The following is a 17,810-nucleotide window of genomic DNA, read 5'->3' on the forward strand; positions in this document are numbered from 1 at the left end:
AAATATATTTAGTGTGGCTGAGTGGGAAGGGCTTTGAAAGAGCATAAATACCATCAAATTTAAAGAATATATTTAAATAGTAAAAATAAATCACAGACGTTTTTGTCGTCGGGGAATTTTGACTGATGACCTCAGACTTCTAAAACCCTGGCTCTGTATGTTGGTCATATTTTATTATACTGCAATTACAAAAGTTACACAGTGTTAACAATTTATTGGACATACCTGCACAATCTTATGCAATATAACCACACAGCCCTGAAATCCATGTCAGGAAGGAGGTTAAATAACGCTCCAAAGTCAGGCTAAATGTTAAGTGAGGAAAAACTGGCATGTCCATTTTCAAAGGGGTCCCTTGACCTCTGACCTCCAGATATGTGAATGAAAATGGGTTCTCTGGGTACCCACAAGTCTCCCCTTTACAGACATGCCCACTTTATGATAATCACATGCAGTTTAGAGCAAGTCTTAGTCAAGTCAGCACAATGACACACTGACAGCTGTTGTTGCCTGTTGGGCTGCAGTTTCATGCAGTATAAATGTGTTATTTTCTCCTATTATAAAATGGTGTGTTTGAATATTTCTGCATACTGGGGTCCTTAAACAGTCTTTGAATTACATAAATTGTGTATCACTGTAAAGCTGAGACTCTTGTGCATCCAATGAGCCCAACTGTATTCATGTGTGGTGATGTTAGTCCCCATAGGAGCCTTTCATTGTAGTGAGACCATTTTTCTTTTTTAAACTTGACCTCACTTGACACCTGTGGCCGTTAAGTCAACTAAAGTCAGCGTCCTGTTGCTCGCGCTTGCTCGCTCTACATAGACATGAACGAGCATCGCTCAAAACAGTGAGGCGACACACGTCAGCTAAAACCACAATATCACTCTATATTTCACCTGCTTGGCAGTTATGTTAAAGTTGAAGTTGGATGTTGTGGTGGTCGCATCACTGATTTTTGAGCCGCAGACTTTGCATTCCGTTGTTCTCTTCTTACTACCATCATCGACAACATAATCATTGATTCCAAATTGTATTATTTTTGGACTAGAACCCTCCATGATAGCTCGCTGGCTCCTGCCTTGGCCTCTGCTGCCTGCTGCGTCCTAGTAGCACCTTTCAAACAAGTCAAATGTAATTCAAAGTGCTGTACAGACGATTGACAAAAATGTAAAATGTTCAAAGTGGATTTAGAGACTTATGCACACCAAAACAACCAATATAAAACTTTATTGAATAAGAAAGCATTAAAAGATAGGTATTTAAGATAGTAAAAGATAAATAAAATACAAGGAAATCAAAATAACAGTGTCATCATTAGGCTACAATTATCAGAACAATGCAAACATTCAGGCTCCCTCATGTGGCTTAAAGGTGTACTGCAGATATAAATCTTAGATAAAAGACTGTATTTGCCGACCCTAATAAAACCTCCTGCGACCCACCTGGGGGTCCCGCCCCAGTCTTTGGAAATGACTGATTTATAGGACACTTTCCTTAAAGCAGAATCTTAAAGGAGGCTATATGATTGAAGAGAACACATCATTTTCATCACCAGTGACAGCTTTCATGTAATCTTACATGCTCTTCTACACCTGTGCTGGTATGATTTTGAGGACCGTTTCTCCGCCCAGGAAGCCAAACACAGGAATCAGACTGTGTTTGAAGGTATCGGAGAAAGTATAAATGTGCACCCTTCGACCAACGTCGTAAAAGGACACCTGACCCTCCTCGACATCCACATACACCCCGATCAGTCGGGGCACCGTCGCCCTCTGCAGCTTAGTGGGCTCCTCGGTGCAGGCCCACAGACTGGCGGAGCTCTTCCACAGGGCCCAGTGTCCTCTCCTGGGTGACATGGCAGACTTTTTCCTGGGAGCGGACTCTGACATCACACCTATTCTCCAGCTACCCTGCAGGGACACCTCCACCTCCCAGTAGTGTCTCCCTGCAGTGATGACGGTGTCACCCAGCACACAGGGCCACTCAGGTGAACACTGGCTGTCTGAGAGAGCAGCAGAGCGCTCCACCGCCGACGCAATCCGGACCTGCAGGCGGTCTGAGGACACAGGCAGCCAGGGATTGTTGGTGCTGACGTCCAACCGGACACACACTAGGATTCAAAAAAAGGAATATTGTTAGTAGTAATAGGGCTGGTCGCAGTATTCAAGTTGATTATTTTCTGTTTTGCAGACCACCCATAATTGATGAATAAAGATTACCTGAGGCAGTCTGGATCCACTCCCACACTGAAAGACAATAAAATATCATATCATAAGTATGCAGCATTTTTATTTTCTTGTGTTCCAGGTCTATGCTGTGATTCAAGTTACATGTAAATATATTTGTATTTGAATTTGAAATTGAATATTTATATTTGGTGATCTTAGTTTCTGGTCCTCCCATCCCATCCTATTCAACCACTCCCACTACCAGGGCCGGCTCTAGCCCTTTTCAGCCTGATGACTGACAAGATATTGTGTGGTCATATATTACAATTAGAAATCAAGGCTGAACAAAGAGGAGCTCAAACCAATTTGTCAAAGCAGCTGAGTCACCTCTGAGTCCTTACCCCAAGTGAAGGAGTTCAAGAACTTTGGGGTCTTGTTCGCGAGTGAGGGGACGATGGAACCTGAGATTGGCCAGAGAATCAGAGCAGCGGGGGCGGTATTGCATTCGCCTTACCACACTATTGTGACGAAAAGAGAGCGTAGCCTGAAGGCAAAGCTCTCGATCTACTGGTCAATCTTCGTTCCTACTCTCACCTATGGTCATGAGGGCCGGGTCATGACTGAAAGAACTAGATCGCGGGTACAAGAGGCCGAAATGGGTTTCCTCAGGAGGGTGGCTGGCGTCTCCCTTAGAGATAGGGTGAGAAGCTCAGTGATCCATGAGGGACTCGGAGTAGAGCCGCTACTCCTTTGCGTTCAAAGGAGCCAGCTGAGGTGGTTCGGTCAACTAGTAAGGACGCCCCCTGGGTGCCTCCCTTGGGAGGTGTTCCAGGCACGACCAGCTGGCAGGAGGCCATGGGGAAGACCCAGGACTAGGTGGAGAGATTATATCTCCACACTGACCTGGGAACGCCTCGGGATCCCCCAGTCAGAGCTGGTTAATGTGGCCCGGCAAAGGGAAGTTTGGGGTACTTGCTGGAGCTGGATCCCGGATAAGCGGTTGAAGATGAGTGAGTGATGAGTGCTGAGTCACCTGTGTTGGGGATGTATCTGGGGCTTCCGGTTCCTGTCCTCCAGGCCTTCTGTTTGTTCGGCAGCCACAGCCTCGATACAGCCTCCTGTAGGGTCGTATTCATCAATATGAATCCACTCAAACAATATTGTCTGCTTGTGTCATTAAAGAAACAGTTTTTGTCTTCGCTTATGAAAAAACAAAGTTCACTCTGCTCTTTATCTATAGGCTAGAAATCCTGTTCATTGCTCCATAGATGCTTTAAAGTGTAGACCACACACACACCTCCGTATCGTCTGATAACAGGGACCAAGCCACAAACTCCAGCAGAGGAAGGATGGCGGCGATCCTCGATCCCTTCGGTCCTCCGGGATACAGCAGCTTCTTCAGGTCCTCATCAGACACGCCGTTAGCCTGGTAACACAGAGAGGGAGATTTCAGGACTGAGCTTTGGTTTTAGAGGGTTTCTATTTGTCTCACACACCTCTGTGATATTCCTCAGCTTCTCTGCCCACTGCTGAAGCTTCTCCTTGTGTTTCTCCAGCTCTGTTTTATCTTTCTTTATTGGATCATCTCGTCTTCTTCTTGTCTTTTTCTCATCTGTTAGCTTGGTTTCCTTTTGTACCTGGGAGTAGAATGAATGGAGAACCAGAGAGTTACTATAACTGTATAACAATGACTGATTGACTACAAGAAAGTAGGTAGAAATAAGAGGAAGTAACCATGATTAGTTCCAGCTCCTTGGCCCACTGGAGGATCCGAGTCCTGCTGGTCTCCAGGCTGCCCGGCTCTTTGGTGCTCCCCTCTGGTGCAGCCTTCGTACTGCCACGCTTCACCTACATTAAGTAAAGATGGAAATGGATGTGAAATATGTGATTTTCATAATCTAAATATGAAAAAAGATCGACTTGGTCAGGTTTAGGCAACAAAACTACTGAGTTAGGCTTCGGAATAGATTGACTTGGTTAGGTTTAGGCAACAAACTACTTAGTTATGTTAAGGAATAGATTGACTTGGTTAGGTTTAAGCAACAAAACTACTTAGTTAGGTTTAGGAAAAGATCAAAGTAAAAATGTAAAAATAGTGTCAATGTACACGAATCAATACATTCAATTTCGTGACTATTTCATGAACTGCTGTACGACCAACTGAATACTTTTGATGGCTACAACAAACAGGAGTGTAGAGGGATCTGTTGCATACCTGGTATTTGATGTTGTTGACCTCCTCTGCCAGTTCATGGAGAAGTTGTACGCACTCTTCCAGAGTCTGCATTGACTTTAGATTGGGCTGAAAAGACAGAAAGGTAATCCCGTGGGTCCATTCAGTGATGTCTTTCATTTCTTTCTTTCCACTTTCACAATCTTCCATTTACACATTAGTAACCACTTATTTACTCTTCGTTGCAGGGGGACCACTACGAACCGGACAGCTGTGGAATGATACATGTAAATCCTTGATATGTCGGGGCAGAATCAACAAGACACAGTTTCAGTGACAACTGGAATGCTTTCATGTATTCATCAATTCTCATGTTATATGATGTTAGCTGCACCCGATTCGACTGTTATCGGGCCATTAAATAGACGTTATCAGTCTCTATAAGCACCATGGATGTGGGTCGTTAGGGGTCTATTACGTCTACTACGTTGTAAAAGTGAAACTTAAAAGCAGCACGTTCTAACATTAGGCGATAAAACTACAACTTCTTTACGTTTATGTAATAAAAGTACAACTTCTTTAGGTTTAGGGAATAAAACTACAACATCTTTAGGTTTAGGCAATACAACTACAACTTCTTTAGGTTTAGGCAATAAAACTATAACTTCTTTAGGTTTAGGCAATACAACTACAACTTCTTTAGGTTTAGGCAATAAAACTATAACTTCTTTAGGTTTAGGCAATACAACTACAACTTCTTTAGGTTTAGGCAATAAAACTATAACTTCTTTAGGTTTAGGCAATACAACTACAACTTCTTTAGGTTTAGGCAATAAAACTATAACTTCTTTAGGTTTAGGCAATACAACTATAACTTCTTTAGGTTTAGGCAATACAACTACAACTTCTTTAGGTTTAGGCAACAAAACTACAACTTCTTTAGGTTTAGGCAATGAAACTACAACTTCTTTAGGTTTAGGCAATGAAACTACAACTTCTTTAGGTTTAGGTAATAAAACTACAACATCTTTAGGTTTAGGCAAAAAAAACCCACTTAGGTTAGTTTAGGGAAAACATTGTGTTTTGGCTTAAAATAACTACAAACATACTTAACATAACTTATGTCCCACACTGTCTTTACTACAGCACCTGACTTCGGCTTCTGCTCCTGTCATAATTAATACGACGGTCGCTAGATGTCGCTGTCGTGTTCTTTTATTCCTTTTTTCGGTTATCTACCATGTGAATAGATGATAAAACCTACTAATGGGTGTAGTAGGCTCCTACTGACCCACATCTATGGGGTTTATAGGGACTGATAACGCCTATTTAATAGCCTGACAACCGTCTTATCGGCTGTTAGTTCACCTGGAATTCACTGAGGTCGGGTTTATTCCATGGTGCTGAGTGGGAAGCACCGATATTCTCCGGGATTTTACACTATGTATGGAAAAAAAATACAACATCTGATTAATACAAATCAATCCACACTTAAACATTTTTATTTTAAACTCTTGTCAGATGTGTTGATTGAACTCTTGCCACCACAGTTTGTGGCAGTGTTGCACTTGCTTGCATTATTTATGGGGTCATGTAGTATACCTGCTTCCTGGTGAGTGTGGGTTTAGCCCGGGTCTCTGCAGGGGTTGGTGTATTCGCTGCCATCCTCCATCCAGAGTCAGCTGAGACATAAAGACAACATTAAACAGATGTCAACATATATGATAAATGTTGACCAGATGATGGCACTAAGGGAAACATGCATGCAAGTTTGTGCCAATCAATCCTAGATGTGGAGATATTTCACTGGATGACTGCAAATTCTGACTTGCTGGTGGAGCTTCTGTAGGATTCTTTAGACCATGAATGTCTGCACTGATATTTTGGACTGTATCTCCAGGAATTATACTTCAATATTGGATGTAATTATACCACAATCAGTGCCATTGCAGGAAATAATGTGTCATTTATGTAGAACGTCAAGTCACATTTTCACTGTACAAATGTAGTAATTTTAAGCCCAGCCATGTTGGTTTTTCCTAAACCTTCCTAACTGTTGCCTGAATCTAAGTGTTTGTGTTTAATTCACAACATTAAGCATGTGTTTACTGCGACTGAAAAGTGACGCTGAGGGTTCTGACAAAGCGTCAGTATGTGACGAGTCGGGATGAGAACGCATTGGAGAACCAGAACCAGGACTGTCAGACCCTGCTGCGTTAAAATTAGTGGTTTTCTAAAGGGACCCTGGTGCTCGGAAACACTACCGCTTTTGTCCACAGGGACCGGCAAAATCAACACAAAATTGAAGTTCCAAATGATCTGTGTTACACTTTCATTCTCCAAATAACACATTTATGTTGGTATGAAACAAATAACATTTTACAAAAAGTCATTGTGGACTTGAATATGAATCTAAATGCTTTCAAACGCTTGTGATCAATTTGACCCAATTACCAACGGAGCATTAGATAACTTTAGGAAAACTATAGGTACTGTGTACTACACACCAGAAAACTGAACAAAATTAAATCAGTTATTCATAATTTATGCATCAAAATCTTTCTGTAAACCATAAATAAAAATAAATGTGATCAAAATGACGAACTCACTGTCTGAGATGTGTCCCTTGTTTATCCGTAGAGTGGTAACCTGATCACTTCATGCCTGTCTGAACTTGAGACTTTGTCCTCATCAGCAGATATATTTTATTACTGAATTTACAATCATAACCCAATTTAACAACTAAATGTACGGTAAGGTACGACTATATTGACCTACAGCCCTCCAACAATATGAACCTGTAGAAACAAAGAACAGGTATTTCTCAACGATATGTCCTTTGTTGTATCTGGGAATGTGGAGGATATGTGGTGGGAATATTTAGAGTAAATCTGACTGCCTTCAGGCAAAGACTATGACAATATATGTAAAGAAATATGAGTAAGTCATAAAATCAAAAATAAGAAATGAGAATATATGAAATAAGAAATACACATATTTGCATTAAGAACGTGCAATATATAATATATAACCACAGTGCAAAGACAAAATGCGTGTGTTAAATATAAATGCCAGAATGGTATAGATAGACATTTTCAAGTGGTAAAAAAATTGCTAAATATAGCATCAAATCTGTGTAATGTAAATGGTATCAACCCGAAAATTGCTGCACCAACTTATGAGACATAATAGAGCACGAGGATGACCATCATATACTTCTATCATAATGTTCTAAACCCTTATACACTTTAACAAATCTCAAATTAATCTCAGGGTTCCCAGCTTTCAGATGATGTACATAACTTATATTTGACATCTACTGTTGACCTGCTATCTCCCCCTAAAGACCCCTGTACCCGCCTTAAAAAAGCCAATCTATTGTGGGACACTCCAGTCCAGCAGGTGGCAGCGTTCACCTTTTTATTTAAGATGATTCACACTGAACAGTTGCAGCAGAATTATACTCACTCCAGTCCAGCAGGTGGCAACGTGTTACTGTTATTCACTGTTACTGAACAGTGGCAGCAGTGAAACAGCAGCTTCTTCTTCTGATGTGTTTGTGTCCTCCTGTAGATGAGTACATGATGGGGACAGACAGTGGTCAGTGTCTTCAGACTCTCCCCCTGTCGGAGACGGTCTTCCCCGGTGAACCGTACTCCGTGTCCGTCCTCAAAGCCGGATACTGTCTCCCTCAGACCGACGGCAGTTCAGAGCTACCAGGACCATCACCCTCATAACGGGACCCTGGACTGTCCTGGTGGACAAGTCATAACTTTACGAGACAAAAATCTTAATATTACGAGAATAAAGTCATAACTTTACGAGAAAAAAATCTTAATATTACGAGAATAAAGTCATAACTTTACCAGAAAAAAATCGGAATATTACGAGAATAAAGTCATAACTTTACGAGAAAAAAGTCGTAATATTATGAGAATAAAGTCGTAAGTTTACGAGAAAAAAGTTGTAATATTACGAGAATAAAGTCATAACTTTACGAGAAAAAAATCGTAATATTACGAGAATAAAGTCGTAATAATATGAGAATAAAGTCATGACTTTACAAGAAAAAAAGTCGTAAGTTTATGAAAAAAAGTCGTAATATTATGAGAATAAAGTCAGAACTTTACGAGAAAAAAAGTCATAAGTTTATGAAAAAAAGTTGTAATATTACGAGAATAAAGTCGTAATATTACGAGAATAAAGTCATAATATTTCCAGAATAAACTTTTAATCTTACGAGAAAAAAGTCGTTATATTAGGAGAATAAAATCGTAATAATATGAGAATAGAGTCATAACTTTACGAGAAAAAAAGTAATTAGTTTATGAAAAAAAGTTGTAATATTACGAGAATAAAGTCATAATATTTCCAGAATAAACTCATCATTTTACGAGAAAAAAGTCGTAATATTAGGAGAATAGTCATGATCTATTGTGGGTCTCAGAGTTATACTCACTCCAGTCCAGCAGGTGGCAGCTTTCACCTTTCATTCAAGATGATTCACACTGAACAGTTGCAGCTGAGAGCAGCTTCTTCTTCTGTTTTGTGTCCTCCTGTAGATGAGGACATGATGGGGACAGACACCAGTGGACAGTTTCAGACTGTCCCCCTGTCGGACTCGGTCTTCCCCGGTGTCCCGTACTCCGTGTCTGTCCTCAGACCCGGATACTGTCTCCCTCAGCCAGACGGGACCTTCAGAGCTACCGGGACCATCAGCCTCATAACGGGACCCCGGACTGTCCTGGTGGACACCGGGGGACCCTGGGACCGGGACTTCCTCCTGAGTACGCTGAGGGAGAGGGGTCTGGAGCCGGGGGACGTGGACGTGGTCGTGGGGACACATGGACACTCGGACCACATCGGGAATCTCAGTCTGTTCCCAGCAGCGGTCCTGATTGTTGGGTTTGACATCAGTGAAGGGGACACATACCGTCCCAACCAGCTGGGACAGGGACAGCCTCACTCTATTGATGAGCAGGTGAGTCTCTGTGAGTTATGTATCTGAGCAGAGAACAGAGAACACTGAGGGTTAAAAGTGAAAGTAATTAATGTTAAAGTAACAACAACTAATAACTCTTCATCAACAAACTCACTTCATGGTGTTTAAAAAGTTAATTATGTCACAATAAAGTCCTCTCAGGACAGAAAACTAAAGACTAAACAGACTAAAATTAGACTAAAATGTCCAGAGTTTTCAAAATAAAGTGTATCAATTCATTAGTTCATGCAGTCATTCAGCATGGTGATAAACAAAAGTCAAATTAATTAAATATTAAAGGCAGTGTGTGAACTGGTTTTGACTAAAATTAGACTTTAGACTAATTATATACTATATATATATATGCCCAGATTTCAAAATATATAATAATAGTAATTATAATATATAAATATATATATAATATATGCCCAGTTTCGAATAAGGATGAAACCATATATATATATATATATATATATATATATATATATATAAATAAATCATGGCACCTGTAATATTAATCATCACATATTTATTCCAGCACCGTTTGCACTATTGTCTTACTGTCTACAAATGTCATGTTGTTTTACATATATATAATTTAAATATGCCCAGATTTCAAAATATATAATATTATAATAATATATATATATAATGAATAAATAAATATATTCATTATATATATATATAAATATATATATATATATATATATATATATATATATATATATAAATACGTGTATATATATATATATATGTATTTATATTTATATATATTATTATTATTATATTATATATTTTGAAATCTGGGCATATATATTATATATATATGTATATATATATATATAAAAATATATATATACATATAAATATATAAGCGTCTTGAGATAACTTCTGTTGTGATTTGACGCTATACAAAAATAAATTGAATTGAATTGAATTGAAATTGAATATATATTTATATATATGTATTTATATTTATATATATGATTATTATTATATTATATATATTGAAATCTGGGCATATATATATATATAAACAACATGACATTTGCAGACAGTAAGACAATAGTGCAATGGGTGCTGAATATATGTGATGATTAATGTAACAGGTGCCATGGTTTAATAGAAGAGGAGTCAGACCGTGACGGAGCTCAGTAGTCTCATGTGCTGGTTTCCCCTTCAGGCTTTGACAGTGTCTCCTTCCTGTCTCCAACAGGTGACTGTAGTTCCCACTCCAGGCCACACAGGTCAAGACGTCAGCGTCCGGGTGACGGGAACCTCAGCGGGCACGGTGCTCGTTGCGGGGGACTTATTTGAGTGCTGCTCAGATGAGGACAGCTGGAGGGACCTGAGTATGAACACTGCAGTGCAGGAGGTCAACCGCAGGGAGGCGCTGCGCACAGCCGATGTCATCATACCGGGACATGGAGTCCCCTTTAGAGTCCTCAGGAACTGACGAACCAGGAGGTCACAGAGCGGTTTCATATCAGTCACACCTGAGCTCCTCCTGCTATGAGGAGCCAACAATGTTAATGCAGTGAAAAAGGTCTTCGCCAGGGTTATGTAAGGACGTGATTTGATTGCAGGGCTCTCCTTTTACTGATTAGCACTTCATCTCCTCAGTTTACAACCAGCTCATCTGGCTATACGGGCGAAAACAACTGTAAACATGTTTCATATACATAAACTCTCAGGTATAACAGAGAAAGTTTGGTTCTACATTGAGTAAAATATATTTTACTAGAATATATTTTACTACTGCACTAAACGTCCATAGCATCAGACAACACAGAAGACACAATCAGTGATTTAAACAAAATCACAAATTAATCACACATTTTTTATCTGGTCAAAATGTACCTTAAAGGACCCATATTGTTAAAAGTGACATTTTCCTTATATTCTATATTAAAAAGCAGGTTTAAGTGTTGTATAAATACTGTGAAAGTATCAAAGCACTCAATCCACAGAGAAATACACAGCAGCCCGTATTCAGAAACTGAGCTTTTGAAACAAGCCGTAAGGATTTCTGTCCATTTGTGATGTCACAAATCTACAATATTTAGACCATTTCACAGTTTTAAACATAAACATTCTATATGTGTCCCAGTTTATTTCCTGGTTGCAGTGTATGTGAATAACATCAGCTGACAGGAAGTAAACATGGACCCAAGCTGTTGCCTAGCAACGCAATTCTGTTGAAAATGCACTAAAACAGAGCGTTTGAGGCAGAGAGTAAATACAGGTATATTCAGGCAGACAGTATGAGAAACATAAAGTGTTTTTTTGAACATTACAGCATGTAAACATGTTCTAATAGAAACATAAAATACAAGTATGAACCTGAAAATGAGCACGATATGGGACCTTTAATACTCTTATCAACATGGGAGTGGGTAAATATGCTGCTTTATGCAAATGTGTGTATATATCTATTATTAACAGCACAAAACAATGACAGATATTGTCCAGAAACCCTCACAGGTACTGCATTTAGCATTAATTTAGCAAAAATATGCTCAAATGTATCAGTGTGCTGACTTGACTATGACTTGCCCCAAACTGCATGTGATTATCATAAAGTGGGCATGTCTGTAAAGGGGAGACTCGTGGGTACCCATAGAACCCATTTACACTCACATATCTGGAGGTCAGAGGTCAAGGGAGCCCTTTGAAAATGGACATGCCAGTTTGACATTTTACTGGCGTCTGTCCGGTGGTCGCTTTCAGTCCTGAATGGCGGAAGCGTAGCTCTGCTGCTGGGCGCTGATGTTGCAATGGAACGGCCAATCGGCTTTCACTTCTTAGCAATATACTGTATGTTCTTTTGCTCTCGTGTTGCTTCTGGTTGCAAAGAAACCAAGATGGCAACGGCCAAAATGTCGAACTTGAGGCTTCAAAACGGCAGTCCCCAAACCAGTGGTTGACATCACAGTGACTACGTCCACTTAACGGCCAGAGGTGTCGCTGTTACAACCAATTTCTGATTCTTACAAACAGTCCCTTTAAGATGATTTATAGTGTAACAGCACCAAAACTTCCAGACTTAATTTTTTTATATTCCTGCAAGGTAAAGTAATGTCAACTGCTGTCACAACATCTCTTTTTTATTAATAAATTATGAATGGATATGTATCTGAATTGATAAATCTCTCCTATAAATCAATAAAGTTGAAAGTAATCTAATCTAACCCTTCAACATGTTACACCGAGAAAACTCGTAGTTATACAGGATACACACACAAACACACACACAAACACACACACACACTCACACACACTCTCAGAGTTCACTGAACCTTTTATCTGCTGATCGGTGGTTTGAGGAGCGCTGTCTCTCACGCAACACTCCATCAACGTCAACACGCAGCTTAATCAATCAACCAATCAATCAATCAATATGAGCCAAAAATGAATGGAATACCACGTTTAGATAGTTAGACTGTTGAACTCTTAGCTTTGCCCCACTTGAACACAAAGATATGGATTTAAGACTTAATAATTTATTAAAATCAATGAACTTCTTCTGTCCTATTGTTGTACCTGAGAGAAGGAATCTCCCTGAACGGTTTCGTTATGATGACGTACTGCTTTATCGCCCGAGTGATGCCGAGTGTGTGGGTGTGACTTCTGTGTGTCAGAATACCGTCAGAGTGGTAGTACCAGGCACAAACAGGAGAAGTTTATATAACATCACCATAAAGATGACGTCAGAGAAACCACAAAGTTTCTGTTTTGTCAATAAAACCTCATAAACCTCAACCGCCACTGTTCTGGGATCTATTGTCGGCCGTCATTTGGGTAAACTCTGCGTCTGATAACTTCTGTAAACTTTTATAGAGACTAATGTAGGAGATACCGCAGGAGGAAGCTCTGTAGCAGTTCCTGTCTGTCATTTAAATACTATTATACTTACAGTATGTACAGCATGGAAGTTAGTGGTGCTCTGTACAGGATAGCTCCAAGTAAAAGATGGGTTGTAAAACAATATTAACCCTCTGAGACCCACAATAGACCCGTTTTTGTCTTTCTTAGGGGGCTACAGGGGGTCTTTAGGGGGAGATAGCAGGTCAACAGTAGATGTCACATAGAAGTGATGTACATCATCTGAAAGCTGGGAACCTGGAGATTAATTTGAGATGCTGCTCAGCACTGTGTGTCAAGTTGTTCTAGTCATAAATAAGAAATAAACATGAATTAAATAATTCATTAATTAAAATAAATGTGTATAAGGGTTTAGAACATGATGATAGAAGTATATGATGGTCATTCTCATGCTCTATTATGTCTCATAAGTTGTTGCAGCAATTTTTGGGTTGATACCATTTGTTACACAGATTTGGTGCTAAATTTAACCATTTTTTACCACTGTAGAATTGATAAAAATGATCAATAATCCCTCCAAAATACCACATTAAGACACCAAGACCTTGAGGAACACCATAGAAAAAGCCATGCTGTGATTTGGGATCAAAAACTTTTGACATTTTGGAGATTTCTGCAAGAATTGCATTTTTCTGCGATTGGATGGCGAGCACTTCTGTTGTGTAAACTGCTCAGAAACCCCCTTATTGTCAATCTATAGCTAGGAGAGCCATCCATCCTCTGAATGCTCTAGGTCTTTAGTTTGTGGCTGTGAAGTTTCATGAGGCTGTGATTATCCTAGAGGTCACCACAGGTCATTTTATACAGTGAGGTCAAGTTTAAAAAAAAGAAATGGTCTCACTACAAATAACACATTTATACTGTATTAAAAAAAACCTGCCTGTTTTTGCCCCCAAACTGCATGTGATTATCATAAAGTGGGCATGTCTGTAAAGGGGAGACTCGTGGGTACCCATAGAACCCATTTACAGTCACATATCTAAAGGTCAGAGGTCAAAAGACCCCTTTGAACATGGTCATGCCAGCTTTTCCTCACCAAAATTTAGCCTGACTTCAGAGCATTATTTAACCTCCTTGCCGTTATGTTAGCATGACATGGTCGGTACCAATGTATTCTAGTTTCATATGATATCAGCAGCTTCACTTTTGCTCTTAAACCTGCTACAGCCTCAGAAAGACAGTGAAGTCGCTGGGTCTTAGAGGGTTTCTTCATCCATGATCAGTTTTATTCTAATGACCATTATATAAACCAACAATGAGGTTGTTAAAGTCTAAACTCCAGTCTGTTGATTAGTAACTCATTTACTCTTTTATTATGAGGAAAGAATTCATTCATGACCTTAGAAGTATTAGTATGATGAAATACTCTTGACCTAAGGTCTGCTTACTAGTTGTGCAGAGCTTTCAACTGCATGCCATGGTCTTCATCAGGAGGGGGAGTTGTCATGGAGATGGTTTAGCTGTCAAAGTATGTAACTTCAGTCAGTTACCAACTGCAGCTTTGAGTGGATCATAACTAGGGCTGTCAACTTTAACGCCTTATTATCGCGTTAATGCAAAATCGTTGCAAAAACGCCACTAATTTCTTTAACGTATTAACGCAATTGATCTTTCAGAGGTTGTAGCGGGCTCCGTTTTAAAGCTAGAGTGAAGACACTGGCATCATATGAAACTAGAAAAACCTAAAGAATCCATTGGTACCAACCATGTCATACTAGCTTGTAGTGAAGGAGGCTAAATAACGCTCCAAACTTATGCTAAATTTTAGCGAGGAAAAACTGGCATGACCATCTTCATAGGGGTCCCTTGACCTCTGAAGAAAAATTGTGAATCACCACAACCACGAGAAGTCCTTGAGCACACAGTCATACATGAGCACAGAAGATATCAGGCTGATGGGTCCAGCAGTATGTGAGATTAGCTGCGGACAGACAGACAGATGCACACACACACACACACACACACACACACACACACACACACACACACACACACACACACACACACACACACACACGACTGAACGCATGATCTCCCCCCTAGGCTTAGATAAATACAGGATGTATACAATGCTCAGGATCACCATGACAACGGACATCAATGTGTGTGTACATCTTGCTCATCATTATCAGTCAGACCACACTGCGTCTCAAGTTCAGGTTGAACTTCAGTTCTGCAGAGATAAGAGCAGCAGTGATGGAAACCATGACCTGGCGAGGCTCAGGGCTGGCCTCATCGTTCAACCTTTATGGCTTTATTAGTGTGTGTGTGTGCATCCCTGGTTAAAGTCCATGTGCACACTCCCTATACCCCTACACATTTGAATCTAGTGCCATAATTCACTGATAAGGTAATCAAATCATAAACACACACACAGGCTTGTACCTCTATACAAACTGAGAAGTCGGCGTTATCTGCGTTCTGATAAAAAGATACTTCATGTTAAGGTTAAAGGAAAATTATTGATCTGCTGTTAAGGCTGTTAAAAAGAACATGTAGTCACAGCGGCTCTGGATCTGGTTCAGCTGGATCAGGATCTGTGATGACGGCAGATATTCAGCCTGTTTGATAAAACCGACACCTACCAGGGAGCTTTGTTGCATCTCTTTCGACCCTTCATTTCCTGTCATCTCTCCACTGTTCCCGTCTAATAAAGGCATAAAATGTCCACACAAACAGTAATTTGCATGTCAAAAATGAAGAATGGTTGTGATAGATCCATATTAAAAACAGGTATCATGGTTAGGAAAACCCCTACATACAATATATGTACGGAAACAATCGTCCTGTTTTAATATTTGCTAAAAAAAAAAGTGTGTTGACTCAACATTTAGATAAAAATGATTTTGGCTTCATGCTGTTCACAAAAATGTATCTGCAAGTGTTTCATTCATTCACCCCACATAGGTAATGTACCGACTGTGCAGATGTTAGCTGTAGCTATAGCAACGACAGTTCAGATTTTGCTCCAGTTTACCTCCTTTTTTCCTTGTTTCTGTACGCTTTTGAAGTGGAAGTGACGTCTCTTAATCTGTTTGTGCCTACATCTTTCCATAAACTATCAGCGGTGGAATGTAACTAAGTACATTTACTCAAGTACTGCACTTAAATGAGGTACTTGTACTTAGGGGTGTATGAAAATATAAAAAATATAGAGTATCGTGATATTATGTTTTGTGATACTGTATCGATTAGGGATGCTCATTTTGAAAGATTTTCTTAACCGATAACCGACCCTCAATAACCAATTATTAACCGTTAACTGACAAGATTTGTGCCTCGCATGCAGCGGTGTACCAGCTGCAGCAGCACAACAGATATTCGTTGATGGGAGTCCCATGTCTATGTAGAGCGAGCACAAGCTCAAGCAGGACGCTGACTTTCGTTGACTTAGCGGCCACAGGTGTCGCTGTTAACAAGCAATTTCTGATTCTTACAAACAGTCCCTTTAAGTACAAAATCGTACTTTACTTGAGTCTTTTGTTTTTACACTTCTACTCCACGTCTCAAATGGAAATATTGTACTTTACATTTATCTAACAGCTTTTTTTAAAAAGTAAACCACCAAACAGTATATTGCTGAAATGATTAGTCGAATAATTAATCAGTCAGTAGACAGAGAATGGTTTGATAGACGTTTACAGTCACAGGAGACCTTTTTCTGCATTGAATACTTTTACTTTTAAGTACATTTACTGATTATATGATTATTTTACTTACAGTAACATTTCCAATGCAGGACTTTTACTTGCGACAGAGTATTTTTTACAGTGCAAGTCATTTTTTATTCCTAATCCTTTTATCATGAGTTCAGAAAAACAGCTGATTAAATAGTTTTAAAAACGTCAAACATTAATGTCACGAAGGTGTCGAAGCAGAAATTAGAAAAATTATAATTTTGAGGCCGCAGCGTGTTTGTGATGAAGCTTTAATCGCACATGAGAGGTTTCACCTTGTTCGCTTATTTATTACGAGTCGCTGATAAACTGTTCATACATTGTATTTCTCAGGAAACTAATTTTACTGTCAAATGATTTTGTCACTTTGACTGAACACACAAACAAACACAACACTGAGCTATTGTCCTGCAGCGTGTCCGTGTGTGTCAATAATCATTCATTATCTTCCTATACTGAAGTTAAAGGTTAACAACGTCATCAGGATCAACACATGTACTACAGTAAAAGTACTAATACCACACTGTAAAAGTGAGAATGTTACTTCACTGAACATCAGGAAAATATAGTTAAAGTATTAAAACTGTGACTGTTTTACTATTATATATTATATCATTAGATTATTATTACTCATGCGTTCATGTAACTGTTTGGTTTGTAAAAATAGTGAAAATAGTAAGAAGTGATGTCACAATTACCCAGAGTCCAAAGTGACACCTTCACAATGTCCACACCTCGAGATTATAACTAACACATTAACGTTATTAACATTATTAAAGGAAAAGGAGTTTTTTTTCTTCTTACTACCATCATCGACAACATAATCAATGAATCCAAATTTTATTATTTTTTGGACTAGGCCCCTCCATGATAGCTCGCTACCTCCTGCGTTGGCCTCTCCTAGTAGGTTGCCAGGTTTGCGC

General features: G+C 39.4%; 2 protein-coding genes across 2 annotated transcripts; one reads left to right on the forward strand and one right to left on the reverse strand.

The window, feature by feature from the left end:
- Positions 1–1,329: 1,329 nt before the first annotated feature.
- On the reverse strand, positions 1,330–4,574 carry LOC141761060 (butyrophilin subfamily 3 member A1-like). Its single transcript, XM_074624267.1, has 7 exons — positions 4,387–4,574; positions 3,906–4,019; positions 3,668–3,808; positions 3,469–3,597; positions 3,205–3,289; positions 2,223–2,249; positions 1,330–2,113 (listed from the first exon to the last, which is right to left on the reverse strand). The coding sequence occupies exons 1-7, from the start codon at positions 4,552–4,554 to the stop codon at positions 1,590–1,592; spliced, it is 1,188 nt and encodes a 395-aa protein (XP_074480368.1). The 5' UTR covers positions 4,555–4,574; the 3' UTR covers positions 1,330–1,589.
- Positions 4,575–8,803: 4,229 nt separating this feature from the next.
- On the forward strand, positions 8,804–12,508 carry mblac1 (metallo-beta-lactamase domain containing 1). The gene is made up of 3 exons (XM_074623649.1): positions 8,804–9,325; positions 10,542–11,587; positions 11,646–12,508. The coding sequence occupies exons 1-2, from the start codon at positions 8,843–8,845 to the stop codon at positions 10,779–10,781; spliced, it is 723 nt and encodes a 240-aa protein (XP_074479750.1). The 5' UTR covers positions 8,804–8,842; the 3' UTR covers positions 10,782–11,587; positions 11,646–12,508.
- The last annotated feature ends 5,302 nt before the right edge of the window (positions 12,509–17,810 follow it).

Source organism: Sebastes fasciatus, chromosome 22, assembly GCF_043250625.1.
Source record: "Sebastes fasciatus isolate fSebFas1 chromosome 22, fSebFas1.pri, whole genome shotgun sequence".
NCBI lineage: Eukaryota > Metazoa > Chordata > Actinopteri > Perciformes > Sebastidae > Sebastes > Sebastes fasciatus.